This window comes from Stegodyphus dumicola, chromosome 7 (assembly GCF_044657685.1).
Source record: "Stegodyphus dumicola isolate Sdum_Otavi_A_Nest chromosome 7, ASM4465768v1".
NCBI lineage: Eukaryota > Metazoa > Arthropoda > Arachnida > Araneae > Eresidae > Stegodyphus > Stegodyphus dumicola.
This window is the reverse complement of record NC_140774.1, coordinates 61,136,352-61,150,624: the sequence shown is the minus strand read 5'-3', so window position 1 is coordinate 61,150,624 and position 14,273 is coordinate 61,136,352. Positions and strand designations below refer to the sequence as shown.

Genomic DNA, 14,273 nt, shown 5'->3' with positions numbered 1-14,273 from the left:
AATAATGAGATGTGCTATATTAAAACCAGTCGAATCGCCTTCTAAAGCAGGGATATTATATAAACTGCACTCAATTTCTGAACATTCGGGATTGGGGGGAAGAAAGAAAAGAAACAAGAATTTAATTCAGTTTTGCATTGGTATTGTTGTTATGGAAAATTGTTATGTATTATTTTATTGTGTACAATTATTATGTATTATTTTACTGTTCATAAGGTATTCTTAGTAATTATACTATTTTACTGTGAACAATGACAAAACTGAATTTAATTCAGTTTTGCATTGGTATTGTTGTTATGGAAAATTGTTATGTATTATTTTATTGTGTACAATTATTATGTATTATTTTACTGTTCATAAGGTATTCTTAGTAATTATAATATTTTACTGTGAACAACGAATTTGTAATGTTCATATATACGAATTAATGTATAATATTTAGTATTGTACTTTTCATTCAATTATGGCAAGGCTCTTTTAAGTTTAGCTGAAGATGTGTTACAGTTAAAAGGGAGCGGGTGTATTTCCATTTCTCATGAGTTGGCTTCTTGCGAGGGTCAAGGGTCGGACTGCCCAGCTGCATTTTCCTGTTTTCATGGGGTTGACCACATGTTTAGGGTGTGGAGGAGAGAAAGTATTTCGGCCTTTCTGAAGTAGAGAACTGGGTGACGTATTTATTACCTACGGATGTTGCAAGTTTAACTGAATTACAATTGAAAACATTCTTCTGTTGCTTGGGAAAGAAAGGGTCTGTCATCTTGTAGAGAGTTCTGAATTTCTTTGAATTTTCATTGTTGTTTATTCCCTCTGTTCTAATTCGCTACAGGAAGCAAGTTTGCTTAAGATCGGCTAATTTTTTAATTTTAGTATTATCTGAGCCAATGGTGAATTAGAGGCGTTTCTTTGTGAGTGTCACCCAAGTTTTTTTAAGCCATTGCATGAGAGGAAAAAGAAATTTTTGGCAGATTTTTCAGAGCTTCAGCGGGTTTGCTTCTTTGATGGCAGCCCCCATGGGGTCAGCCGCGGTCACTGATGACCAGTTCCCGTGGTTTGCTTGCGGCAGACCGTATGGTGTGCGATGCGGGTTGTACCGTGATACTGTCCGGCGAGTAATTTTACGTTACTCCCTTCTTTGCCTTATCTTGGAGTTTTTTTTTTTGTGACAGTTAGCCCAATTTTGTTCTACTTTTGAGAAGAGTTTAACCCAGTGACCTCTTTGGAGGCGATTATGGTTTCAGTTAAAGCTGATCCGAGGTTCTGGTTACGGAAAGTTGTCCAAGATCGTGTGGGCTCCCGTCGTGACAGAGTCGGCGAAGTTGGCTTATGATTTGGAGATAAGTCCCACAATACCCCTGCTCAGCCACAGATTTGACTTGATTGCATCACAATTTAATTCTGAATTACTTGCCCTGAAGATCCAGATTGTCATCTCCTGTTGTCTTGTAGCCTGCAGTAATCATCTTTGTAAGGGCGATCTTCGAATTCTGGAAGGCGCAGCTTTCCCCGTCAAGAGCGATCGTTTCGAGCACCATTATGTGTGGACTGGGAAAAGGGCAAGAATCTTTAATGGACCCTTGAGTTTCCAAATCTGTGAGTTTTATTATTTTCTTTTTGCGTTTCTTTTAATAATTAATCTTTAGGATTTTGGAAATGTTAAATTCTAAAGCTTGAGCTGTCATGTTATGTAGACGAAAATCTAAATATTTTTTTTGTTACTCAATTTATAGCTGAGAAAGTGATTTTTGTTTTTATTAATGTTTAACTGTCATAAGTTATAATTGAATTAATTTGAGGGAGTGAATTTTTGTTTTAATGTTTAATTGCTATGTTCATTTAATTTCAATATGACTGAAGATAAATATACTGATGTGTCATGGTTGAAAGAAATATGATTTATTCTAAATTAGCTTTATACATGAGTTTAAATTTCTTGAGTACCCGTTAAAAAGATTAATAACTGTGAGGTGCTTCACTATGATTTTTGTATGAATTGAATAACGCTAAAACTAAGATGGATATATATATATATATATATATAAAATCTATGAATAACTTTAAAATAAAAAGATTTTGTAGCGGTAGTCTGGCCAGCTATCTTAAATTATAATATTTGGAATATTTAATAAATGTGTTTATTGATTTAATTACTGTATGTTTCTTTTGAGTTTTAATTGTGGTCTACTGTAGGTCATCCATGTGTTCCTTACGGAAACATGGTTTGGTTTTACTCCAATTCGAACCTGGGTAGTTGAGAATCAGTTTTAAGAGTTGTGACTATTTAAAAATAATTTTTGTGAGTAGACTTTTTCAGTGTGAGATTTAGCCTTCTCTGGTGTTTTGAAGAGTTCTGTGCTGTATTTTAAAGGCACTGGGTTTATGGCTATCTCTAGATTTGTAATGAAATTTATGTGTTTTCAGTTTGGAGATTTGAATTAGCTTTATTTTAGTGAGAGATAGCGTGTTAATGATTTTGGTATGGAAATGCATTTTTGTATTTTGTTTTGACAAATAATCGTTGAGTCTAACAAAACACCAGGGATGAATATTTCATACTTTTTTTTATATAAAGTGTTAAGATTTTGATTGAGAGTAGTAAATGCTAAGTAAGTACTTAGTTTAGTTTTAGTTTTAGTTTTTTTTTTTTTTTTTGTCGTGGCACCAAAGAGGAAGTTAGTCACCTTAAAATGTAAAAGGTAATTTTAACATTTTTTTCTATGTAACATTGTTGCTTCTATCTATAGAGAGGCAGACTGGAAATTTTAATGTATCAAATAAATGAAGATTTATTTTTCATACCAATTTTCTTAAAATTTAAACCCTTTTTGTCCTTGCACTTGAGTACTTCTTAGCAATTTTGCTATCGGGAAATATTTTCATAACTAAGGCTGCAGCATGCTCCAATGCAGGTTGTGCTCTAGTAAAAAGGCAGGGAAGAGGCATTCTACATTAGTAACTTTTTGGTCCTTTGTTTCCACAGAGAAATTTAATTTTTTCTATTTTGCAGTCTAACTTTAATTATCCTTGTGTTTTTGTTTATGGGCACAAGTTTAAAAACATTGGCCCTTCCAGCAAAATAAAAAAAATTGCAATGACAAACATGACACATCACAAAGATATTACATTTCTTTGATGAAATAACAGAAGGAAAGTCATTTGTATGATCTTGCTTTGTGCTCATTTGCTAATATATGCCACATGATCCACAGCAGCTCTTGATGCTCTCTGGAGAACTGGAATACAATGTATTCAGACACATATGCTCTCACACACAAAGCAGAAACACACCATAACACTTCATGAAACAAGTGAGTGTATACAGGAAATCACTCAATATTCAATTTTTGGCAGAAAACTTTCGTTACAACCATACTATACTTTTTTTTACTTAATGAATATTTAATCACAATCTATGCAAACTGCTATTGAATAACTAAAAAGCAGGAAACATTTCTTTATACTTCAGATTATAATTTATCACTATGCAGGAAATATTGGGTTTTAACGAAAGTTTACCGGCACTGCAAATACCGCCTGGGCAAATAGTTCGCAATGGCATGTTTAATCATATTTTGTCGCATGATTTTTGGCATTTGAAAAAAAGAGACTTACTTCAGACCATCGTGTTGCAAAATTTGTAAAAAAATATCATTATCATTATGTACAACATGTCTGAAAAGGAACTATCATGCTACCAGATTGAAACCATCATTTACTTCTCGTTCTGTTGCAAAAAGTTCTACAGAATGTCACTAAATCATGTGCAGCTTTAGATACTAATGGTGTATCATATGAAACTGCAAAGGTTTGGTGCCAAAAGTTCAAAAACAAGGACTTTTACATTCAAGAAGCAGAAAGCTCTGGCCGGCCTACCGATGTTGATGAGGCTCATCTGTGAGAACTTGTGGAAGAAGATAAGTATGCAACCACCCGAGAGCTTGCTAAGGAGTTAGATGTCAGTGCCATATCCATTAACCCCGCTCGCATAAACTTAATGCACAAGTTTAATGATTGGGTGCTACATGAGCTAACTCAAGCAGATAAGGACAGACATTTTGTTCGGGTCTGCAGTAATCTCCTTGAATATCATTGCAAGGACAAAATTCTTTACTGGATCATCATTTGTGATGAAAAGTGGATTTAATTCAACAGCACAGGCTGAAAAGGGGATTGGTCCTAGCCCAGTGAGCTCGTTGGCAGCGTCGCGAAGCTCAATCTGCTTTGTATCTGTTGGGATTGCTGAGGTATTACACTTAAAGAGTATCTTGTCTTGACATTGCTCTTTCAGACTTCTAACTTTTTTCACACCTGCAGCAACATCTTGCTGGTGCTATTTTCCATTCTGCACAAAATGTCCAAAATGAGTTTGATCTATTTTTGTATTTGCAGCCACCAAGTTTCTCGGCTGAAGGTTTTGAAAAATTACCAAAACGTTGGCAGAAAAATCATAAATTTGGGTGGTAATACTGCTTTCATATTTATTTTTCTAACTTTATTAAGAACGTTTTTTGGCAGAAAACTTTCGTTACAACCATACTATACTTTTTTTTTACTTAATGAATATTTCATAATCTTTATTATATAAGCATATCCAACAAAATTTCCTCCCTTTACTTATTTTAATAGATTTACTAATGATGCAAATTAAAAACTTTTGGTCACCTCCAGAAAATGAGAATGAAAGTGACAGAAAAAACGTTGATCAAAATTGATATAGGTGCTGTGTTTTTGAAACCTGAATGTACTGTAATATGTTTAAGATATTTTATAAATGTGATGACTAGTACAAACCTAAACTTTTTCTGCCTTCACACACTCTTTTGGTCAATCACTAATAACTTTGCCCCACGAGAAAACTGAAAAACACCTCTTTTACAAAGGAGTGATATGCATCAAAAAAAGAAATAAAAGTACTTGGAAAAAATATAATCACAATAACATCTTTTCAAATGGAAAAAAAAAATATTTGCAAAAGATTAGTGGTAATAAAATATGATGAAAACAAAATGAGATTGCTTTTTAGCTTTGATTTTATATTTTACTTTGCATTCTTGCACATTTCCAGCTCCTTTTTTCAGTGATAAAAGTTGACATTAACAGACTAGAATAGACCAAAACATTTTAACCACCAATAGAAAGGCAATTTAAAAATATAAACATACCTCATTATATCTTGCTTTAATTACACTGCACTTCTTTACAGTGTAAATATTTGTGGCAACTTGCATTACTATAAGGAAGGCACTCATGCTAAACTTAAATATTAAACTAGGCAAAAATCCAATAAGAATACCTTTTCTATTTGAAGAATATGAAAAAGACTTTATTTAATTATTTAATTACAGTATGATAGTTATGTATGCACAGTATGATTGCATTGGGAATAATATTTATACCATCTTTTTTTACTGTGGCAGTTACTTTATTGCAGTGAACAGGAAACAAACTTGGAATATCTTAAAGAATGCCTATAATCACAGTCCTTTTTGTTTTTTTTGGGGGGGGGGAGAAAATACCACCATTAAATTTGAATGAGGATGTACAGAAACTATATTTAAAACAGAAGAACCTTTCAAAACACAGAGACGTCATTTCGTTAGCGCTCAGTCTTTTATGATTTATTTTCATTATAATTTACATTATCACAATTTAAGGAAATCATTTACTTTATTGGAGGTACTAAGGCAACAATAATGTACAATATTCATGAATTTTCCGAACTTGTTTCAAAGGTTTAAATATAGAACACCCTTCTTCAGCTGCAGGAATGTAAATGACGAAGCAGAAAGCCTGTGCTCAGGTGATAACAATGAAAGAAAAACAGCAAAGCTACTTGCAACATCCACTGATAAAAATGAAATAATTTCCTTAAAAACTCAGAGAAAGATGATTGGAATTTGGATTATTAACTACAATTGCAAGATTTTTATGACCATGAAAAGCCTCTAGAAAATTCAACAGAAAATTTTTTTTGAATGATTTTGGCTGCAGAAAAATGGAGAATGTGATTTTTTGACCAACAGTCTTGGGGAACATAGATTTATGTATTTCTTTTTTTCCTAAACATACACTTCATATTCTTTAGAGTGAAATTTTGAGGCTCGCTTAGTCTGAGCAATGTATATGAAACCACACTGACAAGGAATTCTATATACACCCAAGAGTTCATATCTAGAATGGGTTCTTTAAGTACAGAACTGCAAATTTTATTACAAAGAAAAAAACAACCTGACAATTAAATTTCTATAAAATGCATGCAATTTTGTAGCTAATCCATGGAAAAGGAATGACAACAGTTTTGCAAAATGTATGTCTTGAAATGAGAAGTGCTTTTGGTAATGCTGAGATAATATTTAAACCATCAATAATGTTAGGTAAAAAGCCTCTGTCAATAGCATCTCCTTTTATGTACCTTAATTTGGGGTTGATAAGTTGCAGCTTATCATGCATGTGTTTAAAAGTTGAAAATTTAGGTTGTGGTGTATCTGCCAGGACAGCATACCCAAAGGAATTTTATTTTTGCTGTTTTTAGAACTTTGCTGTTTTTAGAATTTTAGTTTAGATCAGCATTAGAAGTTAAGCACACACAAAATGGTTAATGTGGAATTTGCTGTGATATTTTAGCCCGTTATAGGCACTCAGACTGTATCAAATCAGTGCCATAAGTTTGAAACTTATCTAACTGCAGTTGAATGTACTCAGTTTAAAGACCCATAATGCATGTACTTTCTGCTAAAGCCTGTGGTGTTATCTACATTTTCTAATGACCCCCTTTTTTATTTTAACTGGAAAGAGAAACTTTTATTTTGCCAAGTTCTGTGTCCATATTTCCACGTGTCTTACTGCTTTGTGTCTTGCTTATTGCTTACTTGTTGCACTGCTTACATTATGATTCAGCCTTGTTGCATTTTTTAAATTATTATGGCTCCTACTCAAAGAAAAAGTTATATAGCTGCTTTTAAGCTTTCATCAATGACGAAAGGAATAGAAATTAGAAATTGGGCTGCAGCTAGAGAATTTCAAGTTGATGAGAGATGCATTTGGTGGTGGAAGTCCAAACACGAAGAATTACTGAAAATGTCTAAAAATAAAAGATCTTGTCAGACTGGTATCATGGACTGCTCTGTTTTAGAAGAAAATTTAAATAAATAGACAAAACAGTAGACAAAATAGGGATTATCAGTATCAACAGTTAGAATTAACTTTCATACAAAAAGCAATTGCTCTGCAAATGGGCATTAATAATTTTGTTGGAGGAACAAGTTGGCATTTCAGGTTCATTAAGCAAGAAAATTATCCATTAGGACCAAAATAACAAATGGATAGAAGTTTCTTGTGGACTGGCCCTTAATAATAATAATAATAATAATAATAAAAAAATTTCAGAGTATCAATCTATGAAAACTAAAGAACGAAATTTGGATAGAGGGGAGAAATTTATTGAAAAACAAAAGGTGTTTTTTACCAACTTCGGGGACTCATTGGGCTGGATTCAGAGTGATCCCATTTAGAAGATATGGTGAAAACTTAAGGGAAAAAAAAAAAAAAAAAAACTTAGCACCAATGGGCTTAGTAATACCAGATGGGTTTACAAAAATTTTACAGCTCTACCATCAATATAATTTTTAGCCATGAACTAAAAAAGGCAGTGGGAGGAATGGATGTGGAGTCTATTCCTTCACAAATTACAGATAGATGGGAAAAGCTTCGTATAAAACGGTTGCCTTGTGAGTCAATAAAGCATGGCAATCAGTCCAGCTTTCATCAGAAATCATAGAAAAAGAAAACTAAAATGAAGACACTGACAGTGAAAGAAAAAGATTTAGAACAGAATGCTGAAAGTGACCCTGATAGACATTTGTTAAATTTATTTAATTCTGACACTAGTTAGTCAGCATTTGAAGGCTTCGTATAAATAAATGTAGTTTATTTTAATTACAAAATTGTTTGATTATCTTATGTATGCATTCTTTTTCATAATATGGTAGTTTATGGTAATAAAGTTCATTTAACTCATAAAAATAACATAATCAGCAGAGTTCAGTTTTGGTAAGTTCAAGATAAGATGTTTGCTAATTTTTTTAAATTTATTTATTTACTGATTACAGTTGCATCGTAAATGCTATAAAATGCTATTAATGGTCATTATATCAGTATGGAAGAGATTTACTGAACAAATGAATATTAAGTGCTATGTTTTCAAATGCTTTGCCTCCGCATATACAGCAGTGCAGCTCAACTTTAATTTTTTTACTGAATTATCATGTGTGCGGAAAATACACTGTTGCAGCTTATCAACCTGAAATTATGGTAGATTTACTCTTGATCAAGAACTGACTTGAAAGAGCAAAGCTGATGTCATTACTTATCAAACATGAGTTTTTGAAAGTCTGACGATGATAGGGGGAAAAAAAAAAAAAAAAAAACAATGAGAGGAAAGGTATTCTATGAACATTTAAACCTTACAGCTTACTTATACTCAAAAATTATAAAATAAAAAATATGAATTATTTTAATACATCTTCTCTCAAGCATTAATATTACAAATACATATTAACATTACAAATGAAAATGAATGCATTCTTATCATCCCCACCTTTATTACCACTGCAGAAAGGAATAATTTAATTATTAAATGCCTAGAATTTACATATTCCATAATGTAGAAGTCCTAAAATACAAAATGTATAAACTTATAAAAATGTAAATTGTCATAGAAATTAAGATGCATACTAAATTATTACATTTTCAAAAAAATTTCTGTCATTGATAAAATATGACAATTTCCTACTAAAATTATGCACAAAGAATTAAAAAAGATGCATACTAAATTCTTACATTTTCAAAGAAATTTCTGTCATTGATGAAATATGACAATTTCCTACTAAAATTATGCACAAAGAATTAAAAACAATCTATTTTCCAATACTCCATTGTCCCTTTAGTTTCAAAATTATAATGAATAAACTGTGTTATACCAGAACTAAATGCTTTTATTATATGCCTATGTCTTCCATCCAGATTAACAGATTCAATTCGAGAGGCCTTAGGATCAGCCCAATAGACTCTTTTTGCAGGATGATCAACTGCAATACCAGTAGGCCAAATAATATTTTTCTCAACAATTATCTGTCTTTCACTTCCATCAAGTTGTGCTCGTTCTATTTTTGCATATACACCACTATCTGTCCAAAACATGTATCTAAAAAAAAAAAAAAAAAAAGCATTTTTTAAAGTTACCAGTAAGGAATCTTTCAGTAGCTATAATAATGTATAAAAGAAAGCTTAAATGCATTTAATATATCCACATCATTTAAAGATAACAAATTTTCACTCATTGCTGCAAAAAATTGCTTGTTAGAACACTGTTAGACTAAGAATTTTTAATTGCAATTAATAAAAACAGCCTAACATAAAATCAGATGCCTCATTTAGATTGCTAGTAGGTTAGAAAATGGGAATGCAGCTGTATCAAAAACCTCCCTCCTTCCATCAGTGCCTTTGTAATGTAACAATAGCACACTCAGGATGTATTCGAGAAATCCAGGTTTGAGTTCCTGCAAGGGCACTGTACAATTTTCACATCTCCTGTTTCAAAAAACCTAATGACTCTGGAAATGGCACCCGAACACAGAGGTAATGGACAATAATTCGTCACCATCAGGATTTGGCCATTGAGTCCCCCTATTCCCTAGTCACTCTCTAAAAAAGGGGAAGTACATAAGGTATTTTCTCCCTCGAGTCCCAGTGAGAGCATGGCACATTTTTCACGTCTCCCCCTTCAAAACACCTAATGACTCTACAATGTATTTTAGCCCCACTTAACAACTAAAGTTTGCCTATTTACTTCCAAGCTATTTTTATTAATGCCAAGTACTAATTGAAAATAATAAAGGTAATATATAAAAACCTTAACAAGTTCACATAAAATTTCAAAATATAACAAAATAAATATTTTGCTTATACACAATTAAAAAATAAAGAGATATTATTGATTAACTAAAAGTCATAATATCTTACATAACATACGCTCACTGAACAAAATAAGGAAAAAAATATTTGCATGACGGTAACATATACAATATTTATTTGCATGTCCCTTCCCGTTTATTCCTCCCATTTCGTATATTTTCCCCCTCACCTTTTCTAGCACAATGTTCTGAAAAATTTTTAGTCATGTAGTTTCCCATTCCTCTTAATGGATACTTTTAATTTGTTATGTTCTTACTGTACCTGCATCCTTCAAAAATTAAATTATTCATATAATTTTCCCCTCTTGATTTTTGTACAATGAGATTAGTAAAAAAAGGGGGAAATTCTGCATATAAATATGGCATTAATGATCAGTAATCCAGATTTGAAGACATGCATAATAAACATATAACTAATTCTAGGAATTTTATGCCTCATCCAAATATCATATAGTCTATAATTTAATTTTTAAAATTTTTTTTTAATACAGTCAAAAGTCGTTAATTCGGACACCCATAATCCGGATCTTAAAGCTAAAAACTTTCTGCGCATGCGCCGCGTTGGCACATGCGCACAGGCGTTTTACGCGTGCGCGTAAGACCTTGACTACTGCGCATGTGCATGTGCGCAAGTGCAGAATACGTTTTCGCCTGCGCGTTTAATGTATAACGGACGGTGTAAGCTAAAATTATCTAATTATCTATTTCAGTTAATGATTGCATTGTTCCTTAATCTTTGAATTGGATCCCGCTTATTATTTTTTGCAGACTGTAAGAGCAATTTTATAAAAGTAAACTTGAACTTTCGATTATGTCAAATAGAATTTCCGATGCTGGAACTTCCAAAGGATCTACAAAACGAAAGTATGTTTCGATGTCCAACAAACAAAAAGTGGAATTGCTGCAAAAAATGGATAAAGACATGAATGAAGAATGTGACAGAGAGGTTAGTGAAAACGAAAAAATTTCGATTGACAAGTTAGTCGGTATTCTCGGCACAGCAATTAACGGGACTTGAACAGCGGAACTTTGTAACTGAACAAGAAATTATGTCTGTTTATAGAATTAAAGAGAAAGTATTATCACATAAAACGAAGCAACTTAAACAACTTACATTGAAAGAAATGTTTAATAAAGTAAACAAATAAATATTAAGCTTTTTTTTTTTTTTTTTTAAATTTTGATACCCTTTAGATAATTGTTCTTTATTTCATAAATTACGGTTTCATATTTTTAATTTTAGAATTTCTGCATGCCATCTTACGAGATTTAAACTGATGATCTATAATCCGGAATCGCCGAAGTCCCGACGAGTCCGGATTAACGACTTTTGACTGTATACTAAACTCAGTAAACGCTTACAGGTATAATATAATAAACTCCTTCCATCTTTATAATCAAATACCAGCATGTAAAGCAGTGGAAAATTTCAGCTAATTTTCAACATTTTGTAAATTTAAATATTATTTTTTAAAAATGAATTTGCAGTTACAAAATTTCTTAAAGCAGGAGTTCCAGAAAGTGAAGCAGATTATATACTTAAATTATAATATACAATGAATTATAGTTGCAATACTACGCTTTTATTCCTGATTATTTTGGATTTACTTACCCATCTTCTGGATCCAATGCAATATCATCAGGCTGATCAAGATTTGTTGATATTACAGTTTGCTGCAGGGCTCCATCAAAAGATGCTAGAGATATTGCGTCAAGTCCAGCATCCACCCAATACACATGGTGATTTATCCAATCAACTGAGATGCTTTTCGGTTCAATTAAATGATCCACCTAAAAGATAAGGATAATGAATGTTGTGAATCTCAAAGATTACGTTCAATTTCATATTCATATACATTATTATGCAGCAGTTTGCTTAAAAGTAATATTAGAAAATGAATAATTTTAATCAGATCAAATTTTGAATATATTATTACCTTCAAACCAAAAAACAATATTTTATATAATAAGATATCTAATATTATTATATATAATATTGTTGTGTGCATACAGGTTCGTAATAGATTGAATACACAAGTCTAATAAAAGGCTAATAAAATTTATTCTTATCAAAAGAAATGTAATAGAATATAATCTAAAGTTATACTTCAAACTACTGAAAAAACGTTAAAATACAATGCAATGCAAAGAGAAAGCTAATCTGATTTCACACACAACTCGCAATAATAACAACAGCAGCTAACTAAACAACTGAGCTGAGATGCTCTATCTCTCTCTCTGGCTTTTTATAGATTTCAACCCGTCATAAGATATTTCTAGTAATTTCTGCTTCTTGAGATTTCTGGAAAACAATAAGAGGATGTAATTACAGTTACAGCTAACACAGTGGTCAATTACATTTATTAAATTTCAATACAAATTAATGAGATATCCATTTATTCAGTGTTAAAAGCATGTGCTCCTGTATTTTTACTCTTCTGGCATAGCTTTCTCTTAAAATTCGTCTCACACTGCACTGCACAGGGAAATACAACAATTTTAATTATAATTCTACTAAAATTGGCTGTCTAATTACAAAATTCATAAAAATATAAAGTTTTAAATATTAATTAATATTACATATAGTATTAAGAAGATTTAACTATTCAGCATGAAATTACTGCTGATTAGGTAACCGATTATGGGCAAAACACTGAAGGACAATTTGCTTCAAGAGAAATGCTTTTGTAGATAATTTTAGAAGGGACATTATACTGTGTTGAGGGAAAATGATTTATATTCATGTTACACATGAAGAAGACCATAAAACGTTTATGCATTTGGTTTGGTTAGATGTATTAAACAAAACCCATTAATTGCAAGAAACTAAACCCAAGCTCATTCAATTGCTGTAAATAAAAACTGTAAAAAAAAAGATAGTTTCTTCTGGGGCTTGGTTCATAGAAGTTGAACACAATGGGTTCTTGGGTGCTTCTACAATTTTTCCTATACTATATAATGACTAATTACCAGACATTGTCTGGAATACAAATAGTACTGCCCATACATCATGACCAGTGTCTGATGATATCAAGACCACACACCATGATTAAAAAAAAAAAAGATCATGAAGACACATGTATTGCAGCCTCCGCATGTAATTATAATGCATAATGCAAAGTGATCTAGGCTCAGCATGTAAATTATAATGCATAATGCAAAGTGATCTAGGCTCAATACAGTGTCGTTTATTTGTATTGAACATGGTGACCATTGAATTCATCATTCTACATAAAATCTGAAGTAAATTCCAGATACTGTGTGTAAAAATGAATAAGATTGAAACAGAAATACAAAGGAATTTACAAAACTACCCACTTTGACTCTGGAGCCAAAACTGACAGAATGAGACTGTTAATATCTCCTACTTGTGGTAAAGTCATTGTACTATTTAAGCCAGTTTAGCCGATTACACTATATAGAACACTGTCCACTGACCACAGTGGGGTATTTGAAGAATACATCTTTGCCAAAAAGATGTTAATTATTGGACTACATTTTCACCAGAAATAGAAATTTTTTCGTAGGCTTGTTTTTCTTAGCCACAACATCAGTCTTCATCCCAAGCAGATATATTTGGCATGATTTGCAGTGTTGGCTGACAGCCAAACCAATTTATGAGAAGGGGAACTGTTTAACATATACAGAAAAAATGGCAATTACAGTACAAAGTCTTTAATCCAGACGTCATAATCTGGACCTCAAAGCTACAAACTTTCTGTGCATGAATAGCATTTACGCATGCACATAATACCTTTACCCACGTGCATATGCGTTTATGCATGCGCATAATGTATAACAGACGGTATAAGCTAGGCTAAAATTATCTAATTATCTATTTCAGTTAATGTTGCAGATTGCGTTGTTCCTTAATCTTTTAATTGGATCCGGCTAATTATTTTTTGAAGACTGTTAGAACAATTTTATAAAAGGTAAGCTTGAACTTTCAATTATGTCAAAAAGAGTTTCTGATTCTGGAGCTGCCAAAGGATCTACAAAGCGAAAGCATGTTTCGATGTCCATTAAACAAAAGTGGAATTGTTGCAAAAAATGGAAAAAGACATGAAGAAGGTGACAGAGAGGTTAGTGAAAACGAAAAAATTTCGATTGACAAGTTAGTCGGTATTCTCGGCACAGCAATTACGGGACTTGAACAGCGGAACTTTGTAACTGAACAAGAAATTATGTCTATTTATAGAATTAAAGAGAAAGTATTATCACATAAAACGAAGCAACTTAAACAACTTACATTGAAAGAAATGTTTAATAAAGTAAACAAATAAATATTAAGCTTTATTTTGTAAA

General features: G+C 32.0%; 1 protein-coding gene across 7 annotated transcripts in view; it reads right to left on the bottom strand.

The window, feature by feature from the left end:
- LRP1 (LDL receptor protein 1) overlaps positions 1 to 14,273 on the bottom strand; it is a 627,804-nt gene that overhangs the window by 100,576 nt on the left and 512,955 nt on the right. For all 7 annotated transcript variants that reach the window (XM_085820318.1, XM_085820321.1, XM_085820322.1 and 4 more), the window contains 2 exons: positions 11,581 to 11,759; positions 8,976 to 9,199 (listed from right to left, as the gene is read on the bottom strand). In XM_085820318.1, the coding sequence (XP_085676444.1) occupies positions 8,976 to 9,199; positions 11,581 to 11,759 (403 nt within the window). The remainder of the gene's footprint in view (positions 1 to 8,975; positions 9,200 to 11,580; positions 11,760 to 14,273) is intronic.